Source organism: Schistocerca serialis, chromosome 2, assembly GCF_023864345.2.
Source record: "Schistocerca serialis cubense isolate TAMUIC-IGC-003099 chromosome 2, iqSchSeri2.2, whole genome shotgun sequence".
Lineage (NCBI taxonomy): Eukaryota > Metazoa > Arthropoda > Insecta > Orthoptera > Acrididae > Schistocerca > Schistocerca serialis.
In genome coordinates, this window is record NC_064639.1 from 186895972 (window position 1) to 186910169 (window position 14198).

A 14198-nucleotide genomic window follows, 5' to 3' on the forward strand; every position below is an offset into this window, starting at 1 on the left:
CTCACTAGGTCCACCAGATGTAGAAAATAACCTTGCCTCTGATTAACACTTGCCATTCAGCACATTGTACTGGGTTCTGTTTCTTAACGAGTCCTCAAGCCACTCACACATCTGGGTACCTACTCCATATGCTGATAACTTCATTAACAGTTCACAGTAGAACACCCTGTCGAATTAATTTCAGAAATCTAGAAATATGGACTCTGCCTAGATCATGTGAGAAAAGGGCAAGCTGAGTGTTGCATGAGTGATGCTTTCTAAAACCATGAAGATTTGTGGACAGAAGCTTTTCCAAGGAAAATGACAATTGACATTTCATCTACAGCAAAATATCAGACGGGAAGACAGTATCCAAACTCTCTGAGAAGTTTCATGTGATCATTTAAAAAAGGAAGGTTCTCATTTGCAAAACTTCATAATAACACAAAGCCAACACTATATTCTACATCTAATCATCACAGTCATCTACAAAAAAACAGTTGAATTTAAGACAACTGAGATGCAAACCACCACTGTGGTATGAAGCATTCAGCAGGTTGTAATGTATACAGAACAATACTATTAATTCTGAAATCTTTGTTGAGCTTTTATGGAATGCTCTCAGCAATCCCATAATGGCTGATAAAATAAGGGATCTGTTGTTGTTGTTGTTGTCTTTAGTCTAAAGAATGGTTTGATGCAGCTCACTATGCTACTCAACCCTGTCTAACCCTCTTTATTTACAAATAAACTAAACTAAACTATACTCCTCCCGAACAGGACATGAAGGTCCTATGGTACCGACCGGCCGCCGTGACATCCTCAGCCCATAGGCGTCACTGGATGCAGATATGGAGGGGCATGTCCAGCACACCGCTCTCCCAACTGTATGTCAGTTTCCAAGACCGGAGCCACTACTTCTCATCAATCAAGTCACCCCTCAGTTTGCCTCTCAAGGGCTCAGTGCACCCCGCTTGCCAACAGCGCTCCGCAGACCGGATGGTCACCCATTCAAGTGCTAGCCCAGCCTGACAGTGCTTAACTTCGGTGATCTGACATTACTGCAGTTTTACTCCGTACACTTCTCTCCCCTACAGATCAGTAATCTCGTCATGCTTGAGGATGCATCCTATCAAATGATCCTTTCTTTTAGATAAGTTGTGCCATAATTTTTTTTTCTTGAACTTGATTCATTATCTTCTCATTAGCTACTTGATCTACCCACCTAATCTTCAGTATTCCTCTGTAGCATCACATTTCAAACACATTTATACTCTTCTTGTATGAACTGTTCATTGTCTACATTTCTCCTCTGTACAAGGGTTCAAATCAAACAAATACCTTTAGAAAAATACTTCCTAACACTTAAATTTATGTTACTTGTTTACAAATTCCTCTTTTTCAGAAATACCTTTCATGCTATGGCCAGTGTGCACTTTATATCCCCTCTACTTCAGCCACAACTGGTTATTTTGCTCCCCAAATAGCAAATCTCATCTACTACATTTTGTATCTCACTTCCTAATCTAATTTCTTCAGATCACCTGATTTGCTTTCACTAAATTCAATTATATTTGTTTTCTTTTGTTGATGTTCATCTTATAATCTCTTTTTTACAACACTATCCATTCCATTCAGTTGTTTTCCCAAGTTATTGGCTGTCTCTTTTTTATTTCTTCTCTCCAAATTTAAATTTACTCCAAAAATTTCTCCTTGGTTTCCTTTACTGCTTGCTCAATGTACAGATGGACTAACATGGAGGATAGCCTCATGCTGCAGCTCACTCTCTGCTCAGCCACTGCTTTCCTTTCATATCCTTCGAGTCTTGTAACTGCAGTCAGGGTTTCTATACAAGTTTAAATAACCTTTTGCTCTCTGTATTTTATCTCTGCTACCTTCAGAATTGCAATGCTACATTCAGAATGTTTCTCCACATCTACAAATGCTATGGACGTCAGTCTGCCTTTATTTAACTTATCTTCTAAGATAAATTATGTGGACAATAATGCCAGGCATGTTCCTACATTTCTCCAGAACCCAAACTAATCTTCCCTGAAGGTGGTTTCTATAAATTTTACCATTCTCTTGTAAATAATTTGTGTCAGTATTTTGCAACCATTACTTATTAAATTGATAGTTCAGTCATATTCACATCTGTCAGCACTTGCCTTTTTTGGAACTAGAATTATTACATTGACCTTGAAGTCTGCAGGTATTTCGCCTGTCTTTGTATCTTGCACACCAGATGTGTGAACCTAATTAAAGCTCATTATTTTTTTGTGTAAGGAAAATTTGATAAACACCTTGATGAACATTTTTATTTAAACCTAAGTATTTTAGGAGTAAAGGAGACCACTCATCAAAAAGCAGAAACATGGAGCCATCAACATGCACAATCCCCCCCCCCCTTTTTGCCTCCCCCCCCCCTCCCCCTCCCCACCCACCTACCCACCCACCCACACACACACGATATCACACTGGCTGGACGCACACCGCCTGTGCTGTTTTTGGCAGGTGGACTAGGATGATGTAGGGGTTGGGCTGGGTAGGGTGGGTAGAGGGAGAGTGAGGCAGCAGGCAGGGGGGAGGGTTGTGGGTGGACGGCTAGTTGCTGGGAGGGAGTCAGCCAGAATGCTGGCTAGGAATCCTTGAGGGAGGGCAGCAGGTGCAAGAGCAAGGTGTGTGATGCACAGTTGTTGAAGCCGGTGAAGAGTTGCACACACTGAAGGTGACATGGGGATGTGAATTGGGAGATGGTGACAGGATGGAGGAAGGGGACACTGTTGGGTGGAGGATGTGGAGACAATGGGTTACTGGAGATTGAGGCCAGAACAATTGCGGGAGTGAAGGAGTGTTGTAAGGGTAACTCCCATCTGCATAGTTCAAAGAAGCTGGTGATGGAGGGGAGGATCCAGATGACCCGGGCTGAGAGGTAGCCACTGAAACCGAGCATAGTTGTGTTTAGCTGTGTTGTGCACTGCATGGTCAACTGTGTTCTTGGAAAAAGTTTGGTGGTGGCCATTCATCCTGGTGGACACCTGCTTGGCAATTATACCAACATAAAAAAGTGTGCAGTGTTTGCATTTGAGTTAGTATATGACATAGATGCTTTCAAAGATGACATGAGCATTGATGGGGAAGGATGAGCCTGTGACAGGACTAAATTGGGAAGTGCTGGATGGGTGGATTCAGCAGATCTTGAACCTTGGTCTTCCACAGTGCAAGAGGTTGGGAGTAGGATGGCATATGGATGGGTTAGGATGTTGTGTAGGTTGAGTGGGCGGTGGACCACCATTTTAGGAAGGGTGTGAAGAATCTTGTGTGGGATGTCCATTTATTTCAGGGCATGGTGAGATATAATCATACTCCTAACAAAGTATGTGGTTCAGATGTTGTGTGTGTATTAGACTCTAGCCTAAAAAAGCTAGGAAATTTTCTTTCTTTTTTGTGTGTGCCCACTGACAATGCTTCTGCTTAATGGTCCGTGGTCTCCTTTACTCCTAAAGTATTCAAATTCTTTCAGAACTTTCCTGCAAAATTTTATTTTAGCCTAATGCTCAAATTCTGCCAAAAACTCTCTTCTTTCACCATTCTATAGTAAAATTAAGTTATGAAATTGTAATGTACTGCGATTTCAGTGACTTCACTGAATAGCATGTAGTATGTGCATATAATAACTACTGACCAAATATTTCATATCTAATGCAATATTAAAAAGAACAGCAAAATAATTTTATTTTAAAGTAACTGCAGAGGTGCCCAGGCATAGTAATAAGTGAGAAGAAAGTAACTAACAGAAAAGAATACAAACAGCAGAAATCCCATTAGATGACAAAAGAACTAAGACAATAATTTATAGAAAAAGAGAATCAGTGAGGTGCAATATCATTTGAAAGTATAATCTGGTACTTCTTTTTAATTTTTTTGGTTATGAATAGCAGTCACAAACTGGTCAACTGGTAACTATGTGAGTAATACAAATTGGCATCAAGACAAATGCCAAAACTATATTTAAAATATTTGCTTTGTGTAGTTTTAATAACAGTGATAATTTTTTTGCAAATGGTTTTGTATGTGAAATTATAACTGAAAAATGAAGTTCATGGGTTAAAAACTGTGATTAATGTACAATTAAATATCACACATCTACAGAGGCAACCTGTTGATAAACCCCAGAAAGCAATGGCATATTTACAGACATATAAGAGTCAGTGAAAAGCACTATTACAGTTAAAAGAAAGAACTTTGTACTATCTGCTGGAACTTTTTAAAGTAATAAAAACCTGTGTGACTTACAGAAAATAAACTGAGCATAGTATGTCTTAACATGTAATAAAATGTATGCTCTGCTGAATACGGAAATCATTATGAATAAAAGTTTGTGTTAAAAACTCTTCATCATCTGTCTTTGAGGAATCTTTCATCAACTTCTTGACAATAATTTCTTGAAAGACATTAATAAACACAATAAGTGCCAGATAAAGAAACTTATAGCACGAGTACTTATAGCATAATTTTCACAATGTAAGGGAAAGACAGATTGATACTTATCATACAATGACACGTTAATTGCAGACACGTGCAATTAAAAGACACTAATGCAGTAGCTTTTAGCCACAGCCTTTGTCAGAAAAAAGAAAGAGAAACATGTACACACATTCACTCACATATGCAAGCACACAACACGCACACATGACCACCATCTCCGGCAGCTCAGACCAGAACGCATGCCAGTTGCATGTGCGAGACATGTGCATGCATGCGTGTGTGTGTGTGTGTGTGTGTGTGTGTGTGTGTGTGTGTGTGTGTGTGTGCGAGCGTTACTTTCTTTTTTTGACGAAGGGTTTTTGACGAAGGCTGTGACTGAAAGCTAATGTGTAAATGTCTTTTAACTATGTCTGTCTGCAATTTAATGTGTCATCTTTACAGCAAGTAGCACTCAATCTTTTCTTTACATTGTTGATATTCCAACCTGGAGTTTCCACTGTTTGATCTAGCATAACTTTGTTTCAGTTAGTGTAGCAGATGCAAGCTGTTGAGATTACTGCCTGATGAAGGCTTATGTAGCAAATGACACAAATCTCATCTTTAGTATTAAAAGAGCAGAAAAATTAATCGCATCCTTTGCCAATAAGCTGAGTAACATTTTAAGCTATTTGCACTCACATATATCAAGAGACAGTTACTAAGAAACTTTCTTTTATGACTAAAAACTTTTGATTCAGCATGAAACTTTCGCTGTTTCAAACATTAGCTGATAAATCTCACAACTAATAATGCACAATTAAAAAATGATTTGTCTTTTCAATTGTTACATTTTTTCATGCATACAACTGAGGTCATGTTTCACTTATTTGAAAAGTGATGTTTTTGCTCTCTGTGCTAATTATATCACATGGGAAAATGCTGTTGTCTATATGATTGGAGGATACATTTTATTTCAGATTGGTTGATTTGAGGGAGGGGACCGAACAGCAAGGTCACACACCACCATTGTAAATTTGATGAAAAAGGTTGGAAACAAATATTCTTGTCTCTGTTTTTCTTTGTTTTATGTTTGCTAGAACCAGACCCTATACTGTGCTTTTAGCATACAAATGATAATGCTTAACCATCTAACCAACCTAGTACATTTCAGAGAGATGTGTAGCCACAAGCAAAATGCATTATCAACATTTGGGCACCTGAAAATGACAGCATTCTGCCAATATTCATTACATCAACCAGTTTTGGCAATGAAAGAGTGAAGCAATTTACATGTGTAATTTTGCATCATCTTTGCAGACCTCAACAAGGTCCACTGTAATATGGATAAACAAAATAAAATGAGTTGCCACAGCTACTACAATTGTCAACCGTGAATAAAAGGGCAAATATGATTCAGAAATATTTTTGAATTATTCTTCCAGTATAAATATAGTTGTTTCTGATTTGTTTATTTTAGTTGTGGTTCAAATGCTACGAGAAGCATACATCTGTTATCGTGAAGGAGAATTTGAGAGTTGTTAGATTCTCAGCACATCTCCAATACAGCATAGACAAAATATTTTCAAACTCATGTAACCATGGACTAAGTGCTTTAAATGGTACAGAATTTCAGAAAGGGACTAATTGTGGCATGCACTTCCAGTTATATGAGGAAGATAAGAAGGTAATGCACAATAATTTTATTACCAAAATATTTAATACACAACAAAACAAAACAAAAAAATCACAAATGAACTTACATATTTTACCCACTTTTCCACATAGCGACCTATGTTCTCAACACATTTCTCCCATTATGGAACAAGTTTCAATATGACCTGTTCACAGAAGTCTGTTTGATTGGGGTACAGCCATCTGCTGCTTTCATTTCCACATCTGTCACAAAGTGTTGGCTGGCCAGGAATTTCTTTATGGGACCAAACAGATGAAAGTCCAGTGATGCAAGGTCCAGATTGTATGGCGGATGCTGGAGCATCTTCCACTCAATTTTGGGAATTTTCTCACGAACAGGAGCAGCAATACGGGGGCGAGCATTGTCATGAAGAAGTTTCACACCATCTGCATCAATGTTGTTGCGTTTGTCATGACGGGCACAACACAGCTCAACTAAAGTTTTAATGTGGGCTGCAGCATTCACAGTGGTGCTGTGTTCAACAAACCCCACCAATACCACACCACGCATATCCCAAAACACTGTCACAAGCACTATTCTAGTAGAGTGACCCACTTTGAATTTTTTTTCGTACTGGGGAACCAGTATGTTTCCGTTCCATTGAACCATGCTTGGTTTTGGGCATGTAGTGGTATGCACATGACTCTTCAGCAGTGATGATTCCAGAAAGTCATGTCCTTCTGCAGCATAACATGTTAACTGATCCAAGCTTGTCATCATTCCCTGCCCCTTTTTGGTTTTCCCTCAGGTTCTTAGGCACCCAGCAAGCACTAACTTCATGAAATTTCTATGTGCCATCAACAATGTCATACACTGCACCACAGGAAATGCTGAACTGCTGTGATCAAGTTCACAGTCGCACATGCTAGTTATTCAAAACTGCTACCTCAGTGGCTCCAACATTCTGTGGGGTTGGACCTGTTACCAGCAGCACTCTATCTATGGTTCACACAGCCCTCCTGGAAGAATGCACACAGTCCATACAATTGGACCCTGTGAATTTCACTTAAGTTTCAGCCCTTTGGCCCATATATCAAACTACACTTCACTGATCTTCACATGTTTGTTTCATAGTTCAGGCTTCTCTTGCTATAGTTGGACATGAAAACAAAATACCCTTTGTAGCGAAAACTTCAAACTACATCGTCATGAAATTTCAACTTCCTGCTGCAATACCAGGGGAGAAAAATTATTCTGCATTTCTTTCCAATCCTCCTCATATTTAAGCTACTGATAACTCTTCTTGAAGCTTAATGACAATATTATGAGAATAAAAGTTGCAATTCACCATACAATGGAGTTGCTGAGTCGCAAACAGGCACAACAAAAAAACTGTCAAACAAAGCTTTTGGTCAAACAGGCCTTCATCAGAACACACACACGCACGTGCGTGCGACAGCGCGCGCGCGCACACACACACACACACACACACACACACACACATGGCCCAGTTGGTCGAAAGGTTTGTTTGACAGTCTTTTCAATGTGCCTACCTGCGACTCAGCACCCCTGCTATATAGCGAGTAGCAACTGTCCTTTTCGTAATATTCTCATTATTTCATCCTGGATTTTCCATTGTTTGATTTTTCTTTAAGTTTATTAACAAATACAATGACAATTCCACATGAAATAACTCTTTTACAAACCCTTTGGACTCTGTCTCACTCTTGATCTTATCATTAAGCAGATCTCGAAGTCGAACCATTCGGAGCTTCTCACGTCCTCTGCAAGTACAACATATCACTATAACAATAAAGTTTTTGAGACAAGGCTAAAAATGTGTTTCATTTTGTTAGTGCAATATACAATGTTTCACCAAGAACCAATAGTTAAATAAATTAAAGTGATATCATTATCATTTTAAAGAAATGGCAAAGACAATGTTTGTGACAACCAATAAGAAAGTTACTATAATATAATGAAGAAAGTCATTGACAGAACTGTCTACAATTGTTCTGCCAGTTCTCAGTGTCCATCGGGCACAATATTTTGGCTAGCAACTCTGCCGCCATCATCAAGCGCAAGGAAATCAGACTGTTCTATCAACAAATACTTTAGGAGAAGTTAAAGAATCATTACGCAGGCATTTTTATGTAACACCATTAGCTGCTATTAAAGACACCTTTATTTGCTACCAATTTAAGTCTTTATGATCAACATCATGCAACATGCAGTATGCAGAGGGCACGCCATGTAATGTCAATGAGTATGGAAGTGGGGAAACATTATAAAAATGTGTAAACGCATTTTACCCTTTTGACAACAGTGCTACATAATGTATTATTTTAATTTTAATTTTATTATTGACACCAAAGCAGTAATATGCTGCTATTTAGCCTGCAACAACATTTTTTATGTGGCCTGATTACCAGAAAGATTGAAAATAGTAACAAAAAATGTTCATTTATTAGCAGCTCATAGTATTAGATGATAATGACTTTTTAAAAATATTTACAGTCTGTGAGGCACCACCATTGAATAAAATAACAGATGTTATCCATAAATTGCAATCCATGAATTGTGAAGGCAAGTGTACATGTTTGAGGGGTTTTATGACAATATTATGAAATGATTAGATCGTTAATCACCATATATTGGAGATGTTGAGCTCCAGACAGGCACAACAAAAATATCGCTAAACAAGTAAGCTTTTGGTCAAAAGGCCTTCTTCTGAAGTAGAAGAAGGCCTTTTGGCTGAAAGCTTCCTTATTTAGCAGTGTTTTGTCTGCGATTCAACATCTCCACTATGTGGTGAATAGGAATCTATCCTATTCATAATATAGTCATTTTTCCATCCCGGATTTCCCATTATTTGTGTGGGAGACTGAGGATATGATAATCACATACAATGATAAACTTTCCCTGATCACCACTGTAGGACCTAAAAATGTGGGCTGTGTGTTTCTCCTTACAACAGTCAAGTACGGCCCCTGATAAAGAATTTTAGTGGATTATTGCAGTGGGTATCGAAACTCATTTTTAGTTTGTGTCATTGTATAGGGTGGAAATCATCAAAAGAAAGATATATTGCTAGTGAAAGCGATTTTCCGGATGCTGTCCAATTCTCAGTGGTGAAGAATGCACTGGGTGGCTGTCATTTATTAATGATGATCTTCTGAAGCAGGTCTATTAGTGTATTCTGTTTACAGAAACTTGGCTAACATTCCCTACAGATACTCTGATTCTGCAAATTAGGATGGATCATTCAGAATAAGAGATGCGAAATGTTCAATGAACATATTATTTTAAACTGAACACTGAAAATGTTTCTCCACGTACAGCTTAATTCACAATACGTTTTCAGTACATGCTACACTGGGAGGTGTTTTGCCATTTGTTCTATAGGACAATTTGTTCCTAGTGATTTCCATCCTTTTTTACATATGAAGAATATCTCATTAGGTGTTTTACCATTTGTTCTACAGGACAATTTGTTCCCAGTGATTTCCACCCTTTTTTACGTATGAAGAAATGACCATCTCATTACTATTTTCAATTGATGAAAATGTGCAAAGAGCTGCCATGCACAGGTTTTAGTCCTAGGCAGAGATTTATGGCCGAGGAAGGCAAAAGTTGATCCCATCATATGAAATGTGTCTATTTTTGTAAGTGGTAAGCATACTGAGAAATACCTCAGTGATTGGTATATCAGCTTACACAAATGTTTCCAGCCAACAATGTTCTCTTTCTGTTTATAGCTTTATTTTCTGGAGGATCTTGATAGTTAAATGTTTCCAAACAATCCATAAAAGGTTAACAGAAGAAACTAAATCCAGAATACTCAGGTTCAGTGCTAACACTGTATATAAACCATTCTTTATATTGATTTTATAAAAAATTGTTTAGTTGCTACTTGCTTCTTCACAAGAAAGAGTAATCAAAAATGTAACTGTATACCAAGCAAAGACACATGAGACATACGAGAAAATGTACAGCATTATAAAAAAATAAATAAATGAGAAGTCAGCTCAATAATTCAGTGTCAAAACATACACAGAGGAAAGAATGTCAGTAGGCACACATTTTATCAGTTAAACATGCCTGCACATGGAGTATCAAATTCACAGACACAGACAGAAATAATCACAAGTTGCTGACCCACGGATTGCTTTGTTTGGAAGAGCTACTTGTAGTTGTGTTCCACTGAAAGCAGGTCTTAAACCTGCTCCTACCATTATTATCGTTGCTGTTGTTGTTGTTGTTGTGGTCTTCAGTCCTGAGACTGGTTTGATGCAGCTCTCCATGCTACACTATCCTGTGCAAGCTTCTTCATCTCCCAGTACTTACTGCAACCTACATCCTTCTGGATCTGCTTAGTGTATTCATCTCTTGGTCTCCCTCTACAATTTTTACCATCCATGCTGCCCTCCAATGCTAAATTTGTGATCCCTTGATGCCTCAGAACATGTACTACTAACCGGTCACTTCTTTTTGTCAAGTTGTGCCACAAACTCCCCTTTTCCCCAATTCTATTCAATACTTCATCATTAGTTATGTGATCTACCCATCTAATCTTCAGCATTCTTCTGTAGCACCACATTTTGAAAGCTTCTATTCTCTTCTTGTCCAAACTATTTATCATCCATGTTTCGCTTCCATACATGGCTACACTCCATACAAATACTTTCAGAAACGACTTCCTGACACTTAAATCTATACTCGATGTTAACAAATTTCTCTTCTTCAGAAACACTTTCCTTGCCATTACCAGTCTGCATTTTATATCTTCTCTACTTCGACTATCATCAGTTATTTTGCTCCCCAAATAGCAAAACTCCTTTACTACTTTAAGTGTCTCATTTTCTAATCTAATTCCCTCAGCATCACCTGACTTAATTCGACTACATTCCATTTTCCTCATTTTGCTTTTGTTGATGTTCATCTTATATCCTTCTTTCAAGGCACTGTCCATTCCGTTCAACTGCTCTTCCAAGCCCTTTGCTGTCTCTGATAGAATTACAATGTCATCGGCAAACCTCAAAGTTTTTATTTCTTCTCCATGGATTTTAATACCTACTCTGAATTTTTCTTTTGTTTCCTTTACTGCTTGCTCAATATACAGATTGAATAACATCGGGGAGAGGCTAGAACCCTGTCTCACTCCCTTCCCAACCACTGCTTCTCTTTAATGCCCCTCGACTCTTATAACTTCCATCAGGTTTCTGTAAAAATTGTAAATAGCCTTTTGCTCCCTGTATTTTACCCCTGCCACCTTTAGAATTTGAAAGAGAGTATTCCAGTCAACTACCATTATTAGCTTATATAAAAGCATGATTTATCAGTACAGTATTTTACTTAACTCTTACTTGAAAATATTCCTCAGGCTTGTTTCTCCCAAATAAACTTTTTTGACAGCTGTCACAGCATAGGCAGTCCCTCTGCAGAGACCCATATCTGTTCTGGTACCAAATTCTTCTTCATTCAGAACCTAAATGTGACAGAAGAAATAAACTGACATTTAACAAAACTGTCTTCTATTAAGTTGAATTTTTAAAAAATAAATTACAGAATTTGCTGTCTTGGTCACATTGTATTATATTTGAGTAGTTAAGCAGTTTCAGCTTTACAGACATCATAATCATCATCAGATCTATGAGACGAAAAAATAACAAAGGTATTTCAGCCTTTGCATCAAATGAACATATTCTACATAAACAAAAGAAAGTAAGTTTATTACCTTACAAGACAGCAACACAAAGGACACATGGTTGGTGACTGAAGTGATTAATGATATATGTGCTTAATGACATGCTCTTGGGTGTTCATACAAGTTGTTAATTCCATTATTCTGTACAATATTTCAATAAGCTCCAGTTACCTCCTTCAGGTGCTGTGATGTGTTTAACACATACATACTGCTTGGACACCAATCAACCTCTGAAATATTGTTTGTGTTACACCACTATTTACAACTATGTTTGATTTCTGGTGCCCACTTAACTCTTTGGCAATTATTTGTTTTTCTTTTTTTTAATTTTATAGGTTTTCTGTGAAACATTCTGTCAGTCTCACTGTGGGAGCATGCACTTGGGTGTTTGTGTGGTTGTGTGTGTGAATCTGTGTTACTTTGACAGAAAAAGAGTAAGAGCCTGATAGCTAGTATGAATACTGTTGCCTGGTACATGTGTCTATAGCTCACACATTAGTCTGCTATAATTGACTGGTTGCCTTTCCTTATTTTAAGCAATCACTCAGCATTTCCACTCTGATATATGAGATGTCCAATGTAACAGAAAAGATCTGCTGAATTATACATCTGTTTACAAAGGATCAATACAACATTAATTTGTCACTTATTTGTATATTTATGACCATATTTCAATTTTCAACTTATGTATGAAAATCACTTCTTAACCAAACAATCGAAAGTCCATGTTGGAATATCAACAGTTTTGGAAAGGACAGACTGCTACGCACACAAAGATGACATGTTGAGTTGCAGACAGGCAAAACAAAAAGACATTAAGTTTTCTGTCAAAAGCTTCATCAGAAAAGAAAAACACACACTCACACAAGCAAGCATGCCTCAGACACACAGAACTGCTATCTCTAGCTGTTCAGTCCAGATTGAAACTGCAATTTGTTGAATGGGAACAACAGCCCACAGTGTAGTGGAAAAGGGGGGAGATAGCCAGGTACGGATAGGGGAAGAAGAATCAGTGCTGCTTGGTAAAGCAAGCAGGGACTAGATGTGGCAGACATGACTATGTGGTGCAGTGTTGGGAAGCTGTGGGGAGAGAGGGAAGGGATAAAAAGGGAGCAGAAAGAAGAGGAGCAAGGAAGGGGTGCATTGGCAGATAGCAGGGCACAATGAGGGTGAGGGGACATGAGTTGGGAAGAGATGATTGACAGAGGGGGTGCAAATGGTTGGGTGGTGGGTGTGGGGACAGTAGGTTACTATAGGTTGAGGCCAGGATGATTTCGGGAGTGAAGAATGTACTGTGTGGATAACTGTGCAGATGTTAGGTTGGTTACTTCTGGCCAGTCCTTGTATTTACTGAGAGGAATCACATATCAGAATATAAGAAAGTGTAGTTAAAAATTAGATTCGTTGCCAAATTTTATATATATAGAGTGCAATGGTTAACTTACAAACATAAAAGAGGTGTAAATTAATAACACGTAAAAGCATACATGCATGTTAAATATAGGAGCAGTAATGTAAAATATATCTGAAAGTACAAAGTACACGCAAAAGAAACACAGGTATGCTGAGGAGGTGGCTGTTCAAGATGACACTTATAATTTTCCCAACTGCATAAGCAGTCCATCAGCATGCAGCAGCCATAGAATGGACATTGGTACAGGCACTCCATAAGCTTCCTGTGTGGGATGACTAAAGTACACACAAAAGAAACATAGGTATGCTGAGGAGGTGGCTGTTCAAGACGACACTTACAATTTTCTCTATTGCATAAGCAGTCCATCAGCATGCAGCAGCCATAGAATGGTCAGTGCTACAGGCACTCCATAAGCTTCCTGTGTACTGGAAACAACTGTCTCACGTTGGTAATCGTGGCCTGTGCAGATGTCATTTCCACCAAGGGGTTTACAGTATTAGGGTGGAAGGTTATGGCACGAACAAAACTGTGACTATATACCAAGATATATAGTAAAAACGAAAACAATCAATTATTGATAAAATTATGTAATTGGATAGATAAAAAATCTACTCATCAAGTTTTTGGAGCCAGTGGAGCCTTCTTCAGGCAGGAGGGTTGATGGGGAAGGAAGAAGGGTGAAGGAAAAGGACTGGAGAGGTCTATGAAAAGGTGTAGGTTTTGGGAAAGTCACCCAGAACCGCGGGTCAGGGGAGACTTACTATGTGGGATGAGAAAGAGAGACTGGTTGTTGGGGACTGCATCGGACAAGATTGAAAAACCTGAGAGGTTAAAGGTGGAAGACAGGGTAGCATGCAAGACAGAGATTACTACTAAAACATGTGCATGAGTTAATAAGAGTGAGAAGCTAAGTGCATTGCATGTAACAGAGGTTGGAGGGGGCAATGAAAAATAGAGGGGAAAGACAATGAAAGATGTAGAACAGAGTGAAGCAAAGA

General features: G+C 38.4%; 1 protein-coding gene across 2 annotated transcripts in view; it reads right to left on the minus strand.

The window, feature by feature from the left end:
* Nucleotides 1–14198, minus strand: part of LOC126456892 (calpain-5-like) — a 282083-nt gene that overhangs the window by 101604 nt on the left and 166281 nt on the right. For both annotated transcript variants that reach the window (XM_050092729.1, XM_050092730.1), the window contains exons 6-7: nucleotides 11446–11567; nucleotides 7786–7863 (exon numbers count right to left, since the gene is read on the minus strand). In XM_050092729.1, the coding sequence (XP_049948686.1) occupies nucleotides 7786–7863; nucleotides 11446–11567 (200 nt within the window). The remainder of the gene's footprint in view (nucleotides 1–7785; nucleotides 7864–11445; nucleotides 11568–14198) is intronic.